Source organism: Artibeus jamaicensis, unplaced genomic scaffold (genome assembly GCF_021234435.1).
Source record: "Artibeus jamaicensis isolate MK-2021 breed Jamaican fruit bat unplaced genomic scaffold, CSHL_Jam_final contig_467, whole genome shotgun sequence".
Lineage (NCBI taxonomy): Eukaryota > Metazoa > Chordata > Mammalia > Chiroptera > Phyllostomidae > Artibeus > Artibeus jamaicensis.
In genome coordinates, this window is record NW_026521845.1 from 9,784,099 (window position 1) to 9,796,730 (window position 12,632).

The 12,632-nt window shown below is 40.9% G+C and overlaps 1 protein-coding gene across 4 annotated transcripts in view; it reads left to right on the forward strand.

The window, feature by feature from the left end:
- The first annotated feature begins 1,108 nt into the window (after window positions 1-1,108).
- LYPLAL1 (lysophospholipase like 1) overlaps window positions 1,109-12,632 on the forward strand; it is a 50,731-nt gene continuing 39,207 nt past the window's right edge. For all 4 annotated transcript variants that reach the window (XR_005080010.2, XR_005080014.2, XM_037128350.2 and 1 more), the window contains exons 1-2: window positions 1,109-1,216; window positions 4,821-4,920. Coding sequence is in view for 2 of the 4 variants with exons in the window: in XM_037128350.2 (XP_036984245.2) it covers window positions 1,123-1,216; window positions 4,821-4,920 (194 nt within the window). In the remaining 2 variants the exon portion in view is untranslated. The remainder of the gene's footprint in view (window positions 1,217-4,820; window positions 4,921-12,632) is intronic.

Genomic DNA, 12,632 nt, shown 5'->3' on the forward strand with positions numbered 1-12,632 from the left:
TATATACATGATATAAAATTAGTCATTTGGACCATTTTTAAGTATGCAGTTCAGCGACTACAGCCATTAAAGAATACCTCCCCATTCTTTCCTCCCCTCTGCCCTTGGTAATGGCTACCCCACTTCCAGTCTTTTATAAATGTGCCTGTGCTGGCTACCTCATATATGTGGGATCATACCATATTCGTCCTTCCGTGACTGGCTTACTTCACTTAGCATAATGTGTTCAAGGGTCATCTATGCTGTAGCATGTAGGAAAATTTCATTCCTTTTTAAGGCTGAATATTCCATTGTGTGTCTGTAGAACATTTGTTTTCCATTAATCTGTGGATGGACATTTGGGTCGGCTGTTGTGATGAATGCTGCTGTCCACACCGGTGTACAAATACATGTTTGGGTCCTTGCTTTTGAGTTTTTGCATTTACATCCACAGGCAGGATGATTAGATCATATGGTGATTCTGTTTAACTTGGTGAGGAGCTGCCAAACTACTTTCATAGCTGCTACACCATTCACGGTCCCATCAACAATGCACAGGGTTGCTTCCAAGCCTTCCCCTTTATGGCCTGCATTTATTGTTCATTTTTTTCAGTAACAGTCATCTTAATGGTGTAAAGTGGTACCTCTTTAAATTGGATTTGCTTTCTAAACTGGTTTTAAAAACTATACAGAGTTATTATAATATGGCAATTGCATCCTGAATATAAAAAGTTACATCTTGTTCAAGCCCCAAAGTGAAGGTAATATATATGGTGATACCCCTTAAATTTTAAACATATTGACACCAACGATTATTTTTCCAAACAAAAAAATAACCCTGACTTTAGGATTGCAGTTAAAAATCCCTACAGAAAAAAAAAAACAAATATATTCCTTGCCCTTACCGAACTTGTCACTTGTATAACACCATTCTTAGCAAAAACTAACCCGCAGCATCCACAGATCTGCATGCTTCAAAGTTGACCCAGAGGCAGCAGAACCTGCCCCTCCGCGCATGCGCGTTTTCAAGCGCGCCCCACCTTGCGTGCGCGTGCGTACGTGCGCGGGCACGCCGGAGGGCGGAGAAGCCGGGCCCTCAAAACTCGGGGCGTGGCCCTTAGAACTCCGGGCGTGACAGCAACTATGGCGGCTGCGTCCGCGCTGGTTCCGCTGCAGCGGTGTGTGGTGTCGCCGGCGGGGAGGCACAGCGCCTCTCTGATTTTCCTGCACGGCTCAGGTGGATCACAGTTTTACGTCCTTGTTTTCTGCACCTCGGGAAACACCCTCCCCGCTGTCCTCCAGTGTTGCCCCCACTGGAGGAGGCTCCGGGCCCCTAACCCCAGTAGGGCCCCGGGGGCCCGGAGCCGGTGGCAGTCCTGTCCCCTCCAGCTAGACCTGGCGGCTGTGGACACACGGGCAGCATGGCCACCTGTCCCCAGCGGTCCCCCTTTGCCTTCTGTGGTGCAGTCACTGGCCCACCGCTCTCGCTTCCGGTCTGTGCGTCCAGCCTTCCATCCACAACATTGTCTATGTGCCACCTTGCTATTCCCCCCATTCGTCTACCCCCCCCCCCCCGCCCCAGTTTAAACACAGCGAGTTAGTAAGGTAAGTCCTCTAGTAGAGACAAATAAGTTACTTTTCAGGGCCAGCTGTTAGTGATTTGAGTTTTCAGCTGCAGCGGATTACTTAATCATTTCTCCAGTCTGCCGAAGTGATACAGGCAATTGAGATTCACAGTAAAATTATTTTCATTATCTCTTTCCTGCTGCTCCTTCCTTTTTCCCCCTTTCCCTCTCCTGTCACTAAGCACCTGAAGATACAGCGCAAAGTCAAGTCCACCTGCCCTTGGTAACATGTGCTTGATTCAGTACAGCGTTTCTGAAACTGATCCGTAATTTCTTATGTCTGTCTTCTCCACTGGATCTTGGGCTCCTTAGGAGTAAGGCCCCTTGTTTTAATCTTTGCATCCCTAGTGCTGGGCCCAGGGTAAGTTCCTGGGAAGTGGGTTGTTTTGTTTTGGTTTTTTTTTTGTTTTTTTAAGAAATGAGATGCAGGCTCAGGGGGCCTACCTAAAATTAAAAACAAAAAATTCAATTACTTGATGTCAGCAGTGGAGGGGAGATCCCAAGATGGCGACTGATACACCACCAAGAAGACTTTGAGGGGAAAGCGGTGGTTAGGTTTTATTAAGGCCTTTGGAAGATGAAGAGCTTAGATTTGCCAGAGCAAGTGGTCCTGAAGCTGAGACTTGCCTATGCTTCAAGATGATGGTGGTTGGGGCGTGGAGGGGATTCCAGAGGTGCAGGGTGGAGACCTGGAAATGGGTAATTGTGCCTAGTTTTGTCAATTTGGAAATGAGTCCTGAAAGGGTGAGTGGCTTGCTGGAGGCCACTTGGTTATTGCTTGTAAGTAGTGATGGAATTGGGACTTGAACCAAAGCTTTTTGGGTCCCCAGTCATTGCTCTGGATGGGGTAAGGTCAAAACAAAACAAAACCAAACTGAACTAGGATGTATGGAAATTGAAAAGGACCAACAGTGTTTAAAGAGAAAGACTGAACCAATGAAGTATATTTAGAAGGTGAGGCGTCTTAGGGTCATCGCAAAGCTTTACACAAGGCGACTGTTACTATTCAGAGTGCTAAGGGTGTTTACTTGTAAGCACTCAGAAATTCCTCAGCATCACACTCCTTTTATCAATTATTTTACAGTATCTTCAGGGAATACCTCTAAACGTTTTTTTTTCCTAGACCACTTTGCTTAAATTAACTATTCTCTCTCTTTTCAACTTCCAGTTATGACATTGTAAAAACCTGTAACTGTGTATCTCTGAAACAGTTGTCCGTTTGTGTGTGGATACAGACCTTTCACCGCTGATCTCATAACTAATCTGTTGCCATTTCTGTTCATTTTAGCTCCTAAGTATCTCTAGTACCAATTTCTGTGTACTCCCCTGCAGTTACCCTAGGCTAAAGATCCGCCACCTGAGCAGTAGCCTTCTAACTGATCTCCCATGTCTACTTTTGTCCTTCAGTTCTGTCTTCACATGGTCTCCAGTGTGGTCCTTAAAAGCAAGCCACCTTCCTGCCACAAAAATATCTCTGTAGCATGTCGGTGCTCTCAGCATTTGTCAGGTCCCTGCAGTCTCTCTAGCCTCATTTTCCCCTATGACAATTTTATTATGGCATAAGGGTACAAATTAGAACCAGCCCAAAGAGATACAGAGGGAAAAGCCCAGGAGGGTTCTAAACTTGAGTCTTCTGTCATCCTCAGTGATGAATGACCCCCCAGCATAGAGGTATGACAGGACTCAGAAGGGTACTGTCACCAAAGGAATTTCACCTGAGCTTTTTATGCAGGGTTTTTATTTGGGTTTTGCTGCACAGATATGATTGATTTGGGGTCAAACTCTAACCCCCAGCCTCCTCTATTCCCTGGAGGTCAGACTGATATGTGGTTCAAAGCCCCAAACTTCTAATCCCATGGTTGGTCTTCCCGGCTGACCAGCTCCCACCCTGAGTCATCTCCTGGGTAGAGACTGTCCTGTGGTTTGCGGCCCTGCCAGGAATGACAAAGATACTCTAATCACTCAGGAAATTCTAAGGGTTTGGAAGTTACCTCTTTGGGACTGGGGACAAAGGCTAGCCAAACTCTTTATTGCAGTTACTTTTAAAAGAGCATCTAGCCTCATCTTGCACTCACTGCTCTTTCACTTTCTGCTTTCCAGGTCTTAGATGTCTCCTGCCCCTTCCTGTAAAGGGTCTTAGCATTTGCCTTATGCTGTATCTGAGATGCTCTTTCCTTCTGTACTTACTTCCTGGAGATTCAAGTGCAGACCATTCAGCAGCTATCTGTTGGACGCCCAGGCATTAAATGAGCAAAAAACTCAATGGATAAAGCACAAAATGAACCTTGCCTTGTAGAGCTTTTCTTCCAGTGAACTTTGCCCTGAATTTGACTGGGTCACTTCTGAATCCACAGACCCCAGCAGCAAGAGGTGTCTCATCTTTGCACTGGTTACATTTGTCTTTCACATACATGCATACAATTCACCAACTGACTGTTTCTCTCACTAAACTGTGTCCTCCGCAAGCGTAGGGGTCCCTTTGCCCCTCACCCCCCATCCCCGCCTCTCGGGCAGTGAGCAAAGTGCCTGATGCATTCACAGTTATACCATCCATATTTTTTTAATTGATTGCTTAAAAAATTAAAGTTTGTTACCTTCCACATTTCCTCTTCAGGACAACATAAGATGGACCTATATTTCCTTCCATTTTTTTTATGGAAATACACCTGCACTAATTCTTGCAGGAATTTGGGTGATATTTTGTTATTTGAGGTCATGGAAACATGTTATCAAAATTAAATGCTAATATATTTAGGTTAAAGATAAATAAATGCATTCTCAATATCCCTTTTCAAGGATTTTCTTGTTTTTACCAAGAAAATTGTTTTAGGCTATTCCAACTGCAAAAGTGTATAAGCACTTTAGGAATTTACTATTTCTAAGAGTAAAAAGAAATAACTTTAAAATCAGAAAAGAAATAGAATTTTTACTTAGAAAAAATGATTTACTTCATTTATTTGTTCCTTTAAACAAACAAGGTCTTTAAAATGATCAAGGGTGAAGTTAGGAGTAAAATCATCAAAATTATTTCTCCCTCTTGGTTCCCGGTCAGTTCATACTGATAAATTAGTTTCTGTGCAGTTATTTTTAAGTATGGAGAGTTTTTTTTTTTATTCCTTGTTCCGTCCTCTGTATGACATGAAATTTATAGACTGCTCTTAACTACATTGTATTGTCAAAATGCTTTATGTTAATCTAGATCTTGTGATTCATCAGGTGATTCCGGACAAGGATTGAGAAGGTGGATCAAGCAGGTTTTAAGTCAAGATTTAACATTCCAGCACATAAAAATCATTTATCCAACAGCTCCTCCCAGGTAAGTAGTAATTGATCTCAATGCTCAGGATAACTCTTTGATATAAAATATATAAATAGATGTACCAGCTAGATGTTCTTTAAGCTTAATTCTGTATTTAAAATATTTTAAACTGGGGCCGTTTTGACCCCCAACTTTTTTTTCTTGCAATTACACTATGGGGCCGAGTTTTGCCAGGTGAGGAATTTTCTTCCACTTGGTACAACATTCCCCAAAACTCTTAACCTTTGCCCCATGCATGGCCTGTGGGACTTACCCCCCTAGCCCCACAGATTGCTCACTTTCCAAGCTCCCTTCTTCCCCTCCTGCATCCCAAAGAGAAACTGGTGACTTTACCAAGCATAATCTTTCTAATAATTTAGTTCAGCCAGAGTTCTAAGCTCTGGAAAAGGGTTTTGTGGCATTCTTTCAACACTTAAAAGGTTTTAGAAATAATATTGATAAGCTTTTAGGAATATGGGATTTGCCAGTTAATAAATATTTTGATTAGACAACCTATGTATATAAGAAAATGCCCAATCATGACATTAGTATAGTTTTAAAGTCAAAGTGCTTTTTATAGTTATTAAGTTAGCATCTGCATAGTCTTTTTTATTCTAAACACATGCTCTGAAGTGGGGCTTCCAAATTCTGTGTGTGTGTGCGCATGTGCAAAATAATGTGTGCTGAGCTGTGCTGCCCAATTTGATTTTCCATGATCTGTTCATTTCCATGATCTGTTCATCTGTTCTTATAAACATACTATATGCTTATGCAAATGCTTTGCTTAATTTCTTATTAACTTAGTATTAAGGAGAGGTAGACAGATCTTCAAGGACCTTTTTATATGCACTACTTTTACTTACCTCAGTCGATAGACTTGAAAGAGGGAGAATAAAACGATACTTTCATTGTAAGATTTAAGATTCAAAAACGTTCTTACTTTAATATAATTCTAGAGGAGTGTAGTAGTTTGATAGTATGGTGAAGAGAGCCAAGGACCAATGGGTTACATTTGTGCTGAAGGGTGCCTGTCTTTGAAAGTGGTGGGAGAGCTTGTTCTTTGCTGTGGATTTTGGGGCAGTGAAGTCGGGAAGGACAAGCCCACTTCAGCCTGAATGCCGATGTGATTGTAGGATGACACTGAATGGGAGAGCACTGGAGATACAATTCTGGGAATTGGTATTTTTGAGCTGGTTAATTTCATGTCATCGCCAAAGTGAAAGGAACTCCAGACCAGTGCATGTCGAACTGGAGGCCAGGGATACTTAGGAGAGCTCGGAATTCTCCGTGCACACCAAGTACAATATTATTTGTGGGTGCTGTTGTGACTTAGTAAAATAAATCATTGAAATATTTCACCGGACTAATACTGGTTACTAATATTTCATAATAACTCTTTGATATTATACATTTTCCTAGTCAACAGCTTTTTGGACATATCATCAAATATTTTAGACCTTGCTAACGCATGAAAAGTAATATGAGCTACATAAGCAAATTTAAATGTTCTTGACACCACATTAAAAAAAGAAAAAGAAACAGGTGACATTAACTTGAATAATATATTTTATTTAACCCATTAAATCCAAAATATAATCACTTCAACATGTAATCAATATAAACTTATTAAAGCGCTATTTTATGTTCTTTTGTTCATTCCAGATCTTTGAAATCTGATGTGTATTTTACATGTATAGCACATGAGAATTTGAATGCTAATTAATTAATAAATTAAAAGTTTAGTTCTTCAGTTGCACTAGCTATATTTTTTCTCTCTAGCTGTATGTGGCTAGAACCAGCACAGTTTTAAGCCTGAAAGAGGAGTTCCCATGATAGTATGTTGGGAGCCCCTGCAGTAGATCATATCATTCTTACTTAAATTTCTCATGAGAAACAGTTTCTGAAATGTAAGATTTTTTTTTTAATAAAATGATTTAAGTCATTCACTCTCAGGCAGAGATGATGGTCCTCAGAGAACATCTGGCCACGTTGGGAGACATTTTTTATTGTCACAACTGAGAGGAAGGGCAGCACAAAAGGCTCCAGGCAGCCGACATCCACGTGGCTGGACGGGGCCCTCCACAAACAACTGTCCAGCCCCAGTCTCCGTGCCTCGCTGGGGAAACCCTGCGTTAAATTACACCTTTATCCCACACGTGCGATTAGTGTCTTGTTTCTCCTCAGGAAAAAAAAATGTTGCAGTGTGGTCAGCTGTTTACATTTTCGAAAAACAAATATCTAAGGTGATTAAAGTATGAAAGGCATTATTGTCTTTGAATCAATACAAAAAGAAGTCAGACTGCACCTAAGAACGGGTCTTTATGCACTGGGCTTCCTTTATTTTTAGACTTAATTACTCTAGGTCAGAAACGTTAAAAGCAAACTTCCATTTCCCTTCAAAAGCCTTTCTAGTCTCAAATTCACTCTTGTGAGCATGGAGTTGTAAAGTTTTGCTTTCCTGTTTTCACCGGTTCTAAGATTCCTAAAATGAAGACATAAAGACCTCACAATTCAGTATAATTTGTAATTTCCTATTCTGGAATTCAAGAGCTTTTCAAAAATATTCAGAAAGAGTGTATATGTGTTTTTGTACTATAAATAGGATCTATATTGTCTGATGTTACATTTTAGGCCTCTATCCCTGGTCAGGCCCCGTCACATAAAACAGCGAAATAAAACATGTAATTAAGGATAATAATGCCAGTTAGTTTGCTATTAACATACACATTAAGTAAGTCTGTAAAATATGCTTTCAAATAGAAACCCCAGCACCCTGCACTGACCTAGCAGAATTATTCCCTGTGAGATGTTCGGCAGCTTGTACACACCGTGGCTTTGCTGTGTTTCATGGTCCTTTTCCATTTTGGAAGCCAACTGTCATCGATCAAAGGCTGCCAGTGGCCGCAGAACTTTCGACGGAGGGGTTCCTAAATGTTGGAGCGCTTTTATGAACAGTATCATAAGCAAGACTGGTTTAATATTTTATCATTAGGAAATGTACTTTAACATTACTATGAAAGTATCTTTCTTTTGTTTTACAAGAAGGGCAGACATTGCCAAGCTTGGATTTCTGATGTTGGAGATGCGCAGAGTAATTAGAAACTTCACAGAATATGTAGCTGATCATTAGGAGCCAAAATATTTTCATTTTTAAATACAAACCACATGTCTGTTGACTGAAGATTGTGAGTCTTATTCATCTTGCATCTGTCCATTGTCAGAGGGGACACTCTGTCCCCTTTCAGTCTTTTGATGCTGACACTGACGTGTTGTGATCTTGGATGTGGTCTCTTTGTGACCACACCATGAGCATTTTTGGGTATGGAATTCTGCAACTGTCAGTAGTCGCAGGCAGTTATGCTATTGCTCAAATTTCACATTTGCATAGTCATTCTTTTTATAAGTTGTTCTGTTAGGTCTTGACGAGTGAGCATTGAAATCTCAAACTGTGGTTCTAGGTTCATCTGTTTCCTCCCTCATTCCTGTCAGTCTTCTCTGCCCATGTTTTTAAGTGACATCGTGAGGTGCGTGCCTGTGTGGGATCATCGGTCTTCCTCGTTAATGGCTACTTTCATCTCGTGGAACGGTCATCCTGTCTGTGGTGGTCATACCAGGACATGTACTTGTTCGATAACAAGACCGTGTACGTCTGCTTTCCGACGTCACTCTTTATGTAGCATCTCTTTTCATCCTTTGCTTTCTTTGACGAGCACTACTTAGTATGTATTTTTCCACCTTTTTACTTTTAGCCTATTTATATCATATTTCAAATGGGATTCTTAAAGACAACGCATATTTGGGCTTTTTTTCCCCTTTAACCAGTCTAACGGTCCCTTTCTTTTAACTGATTTGTTTAGAACATTTGCATTTAATGTAACTTGATATGTTTGAATTTGTCTACTTTTTTTCTCTTTTCTCTTTCCATTTTTGGGGGGGATTATTTGAATTTTTTAACACTCCATTTTTTATTTATTATTTTATTCCTGATTGCTTTAGGGATTATAAGATATATGTGTGTGTGTGTGTGTTGTGTATATACATCTTATATACATCATATACATGTCTTATATATATCATATATATGTGTGTGTGTGTATATATATATATATATATACACACACACACACCTCTCTCTCTAACTTTTATCTAGTTTCTTTGTTTTTTACCACTTCACTACAAAATGTAGAAACCTTATAGCCATACAGGATTCTTCATCCTCCCTTCTTTATGTTAAACTTGCCCTCTACATTATCTACAAACATTAAAATTGCAAACAAGGTTACGACTTTTGCTGTCAAGTCACACCTACTGGAAAGAATGTTAGAGGAGAACACTGGTCTGTTAGGCCCGCCCAGTTGTGGTCTGTTACAGGGTATCTGTACGTTTTGATTAGACTGTAAATTGCCATTTGGGCTATAAGGTATTCCTTTACCTCAACCTTATTTACTAGGTATTTTTAATCAGCTCAGTTGGGGGCATAGTAAGCAAAAGTCAGCAGTTAGCTTGCTGCGTTGATTTAAATGGAAAATATTGCTTCATTTTTTTCATTATGTTAATTTGGACTCTAACTGACGTGCTCAGTAAATGGTTTCATTTCTATGACATACTTTAATTGTATTTGTAATTAGAAGTTTTCTTGGTTTGGGTTTACTATTAGAATTTCCATTTTAAAAATAATAACAAGCCATTAATAATTTATATGATGGTATATAGTTTCTCTTGGTGTTTTGAGAAATTCCAAAGGTAATTAAGATTTGCATAGTGCCTCTACTTTTTTATTCACTATTTTTTCACCTGAAGTACGTGTTTATATTTTTCATTAAATCCCCCCCCAAATTAGACACTTTGATTTAGGTGTAGCAAACAATGAATTCATATTGAGTCTGTCATGTAAGGTTTCCCTCCAAAGCACATTATGAGGACCTATTTCCCCACACCAGCAGATCTGTAGCACAAGGACACTTTACTGCTGAGAACAGCTGTCTTGTAGTAGTCCTACTCGTTTGGTGAGCATTTAAGTGGACATTTAAATACCCATTAGTATATAAAAACTTGTTTTCCTAGGAATGTTCTTTTTTGAAAAGGCAACGAAAGAGAAATTTGACCTTTTCCTAGAAATCACCATGTGGATTCTAGAAGAATTAAAGCCTAAAAACAATTTTAGATATTCTCATTTTGGGCTGACACACATCACCCAGGTGACACCTGGGGACCGGCCTGTCCTTCGGGAAGCACTTGTTTCTGACCCTGGGGTGTCCCTGTAGGGAAGGAAGTCTGCGCTCTCACGCAGAAATGGGAAAAAAGAAATTGTGTGTTAACTTGAACTAGTGACAGATTCTGTCCAGTTAAGTAGTAAAAGGGTGCAGGGAGACTGTGTGCATCCCAGGGTGGGAGGAAGGGAGGCTTCAAGTTGTAGCCTCAAGGAACGGTCCCCTGGGGAAGTGACACTTGAGACAGTGAGATCCTGGGAGCTGTCCGTGCAGGAATGTGGCTGGGGGTTGTCAGGTGCAGAGCCCCTGGATCAGGAAGGTGCTTGTCCTGTTGGAAAGCAGGAGGGATGTGAGTCCTGAGCAAGCACCACCAAACAAGGTCAAAGGGGAAGACAGCAGGTGACATTACCGTAAGGGTTAGGCGTGACCTTCGATTTTCTGACTTTCAGGGAACATAGATCAGAACAGAACTTGGTGTCTGGCTGAATGTCAACTCTCTCTTTTTTAATCTTGGGCATTTCATTTCAGCTTAAAACTTCACCAGTGTGCAGTGATTTGAATGATTGATTGATTGATTTAGGAGCCACACAGATGTTCTTTGCCTGACATATTTATTTATCGTGGTCATGTCTGGGTTCTTTTATACCAGCTAATAAAGTGATTTATTTGAGAAAGAAGGTAAATGAGTATAACATATGCCCCAGTTTGTTAGCTGTTTTTAAGGCTATCTTACTTTTACACTTTAGTTAAAGGTTAGGCTAACATCTTAAGAGATCATGTTTTCAGAACAGAAAAGTTCTAAATTATTCCTTGTGTCATTAAATTTTCCCAATTACCTTTTCAGAACAGAACTTTAATTTTCTTAGATATTAGAACAAAAAGCAACTGTGTTAGGAAAGCTGACACCAGGATTACACCTCAGTGGAGCATCTATCTCTCAGTGAGTAAGGTACTGTCAGGATGGAAAGGAGAGTGAATGTCATTTTTCTCAATTAATGGCTGAGTTCCCAGAATGATTCATATCTTAGCCTATGATATCATCCTTATGTAAGTGCTTAGACAGACAAATAAACACTTGGAGAAAGAGCAGAATAAAACGATGGGAAGGAGAAATAGGTGAGTAACCGTGGAAGTCAGCTTCAAATTGAGTGGTATATTCAGTTCTCATTCAGAAGGTCACTATGGTTTTGTGATGAATGGAGCACAGTTTGGAATTTCATTTTGTCTGACAGGGACATTAATACCAGGAGGAAAGTACCTGCTGTCTTATTGCGGGTACTTGAAGAAAGTTGATCCTGAAAAAGGGATTCTGGGATGTAGGAGGCTTGAAATGCGGCCTTCTCTCTCCTGATTCCAGTTTATTTACCCCTGAGTGAAGTGGCTTCTGAGATCAGAAGGCCTGCAGGAATGAGAGCGTTTAGGCCCCCGGAGTCCCAGGAAAGAGCTGGCACAGGGCTTTATCTTCCGGGCCCACGAGAGCCGTGCTGGAGGGGCCTTCGGTGGGGATCACAAGGCGGCGGGGCCTGGGGAGGGCTGTCCGCACCTCTGCCCGTCAGAGCTGTGTCCTCTGGCGCCAACTCCCAGACAAAGCTGCGTGCTAGTTCAAGTGCTAGTCCAAATAGTTCCAATTATTTGGAATTATTTTAAAATCCACTAAATATTTGATGATTTCTTAGATAAGAAAAGAAGAACGGATTCCTGAGAATAGGCAGGACACAGCCAAGGAAGAGCCTGGTGGAGGTGAGGGTAGGGAGAGGGGATCCAACTGACTCAACGTCAGTGTGACCTCACACAGTGTGGGTGGGTAGATCAGTAGAACAACAAAAATAAAGCCTTCTCAACTCGTGTTTTTCACCTGAATCCCAAAACACAAATGATTTGAATACTATTTTTCTTATTTTCCCAAGAATAATATAGAACTAGCACCATTCTAGATGCGTTGGAGAGAAGTCCATTCATCACACGTACAAAGGGGAACCCGAAAAAAACCCAGAATTATGTTCTGGAGGATAGGCCCCTTGTGGTGCAGGCTTCCCCTGCTAAGTGAGTGTTCTAGGAACCCATCTGTATCAGTGCTCCACCTGGTGCTGTTGTGAGAGCCTGTGTTTGGCTTCAGTGAATTGTTTCTGAAGCCACTTTCAAAGCGTTTGCCCATTTCGTGATGGGTGATTTACCAGTGCACCTGCCCATCCCGTACTGAGTGTTCAGCAATGATTGGTAGCAGTGCTCTGGGCAAAAGAATATCTTGCCCTTTTCTTGTTGAAAGGTTAATTTTTATAGTCTTTAAGGAAGGCACAGTAAGACATCTTTTAAGGTAAAAATTACACCTTTCAACCCAGCAGTCCTATTTTTGGACTCCTTCCTAGGCCTAAAGGTTCCAGTATGTAAAAGCACGTACAAATGTGTATAATGCAGCATTCTCAGTGGCTGAAACCTGAGGACCAAGCCAATGCCCATTCGTAAGGGAACTGCTTTCTAAACCTGGGCCGTCTTTGTCGTAAGGTGTTACATAGCCATTCA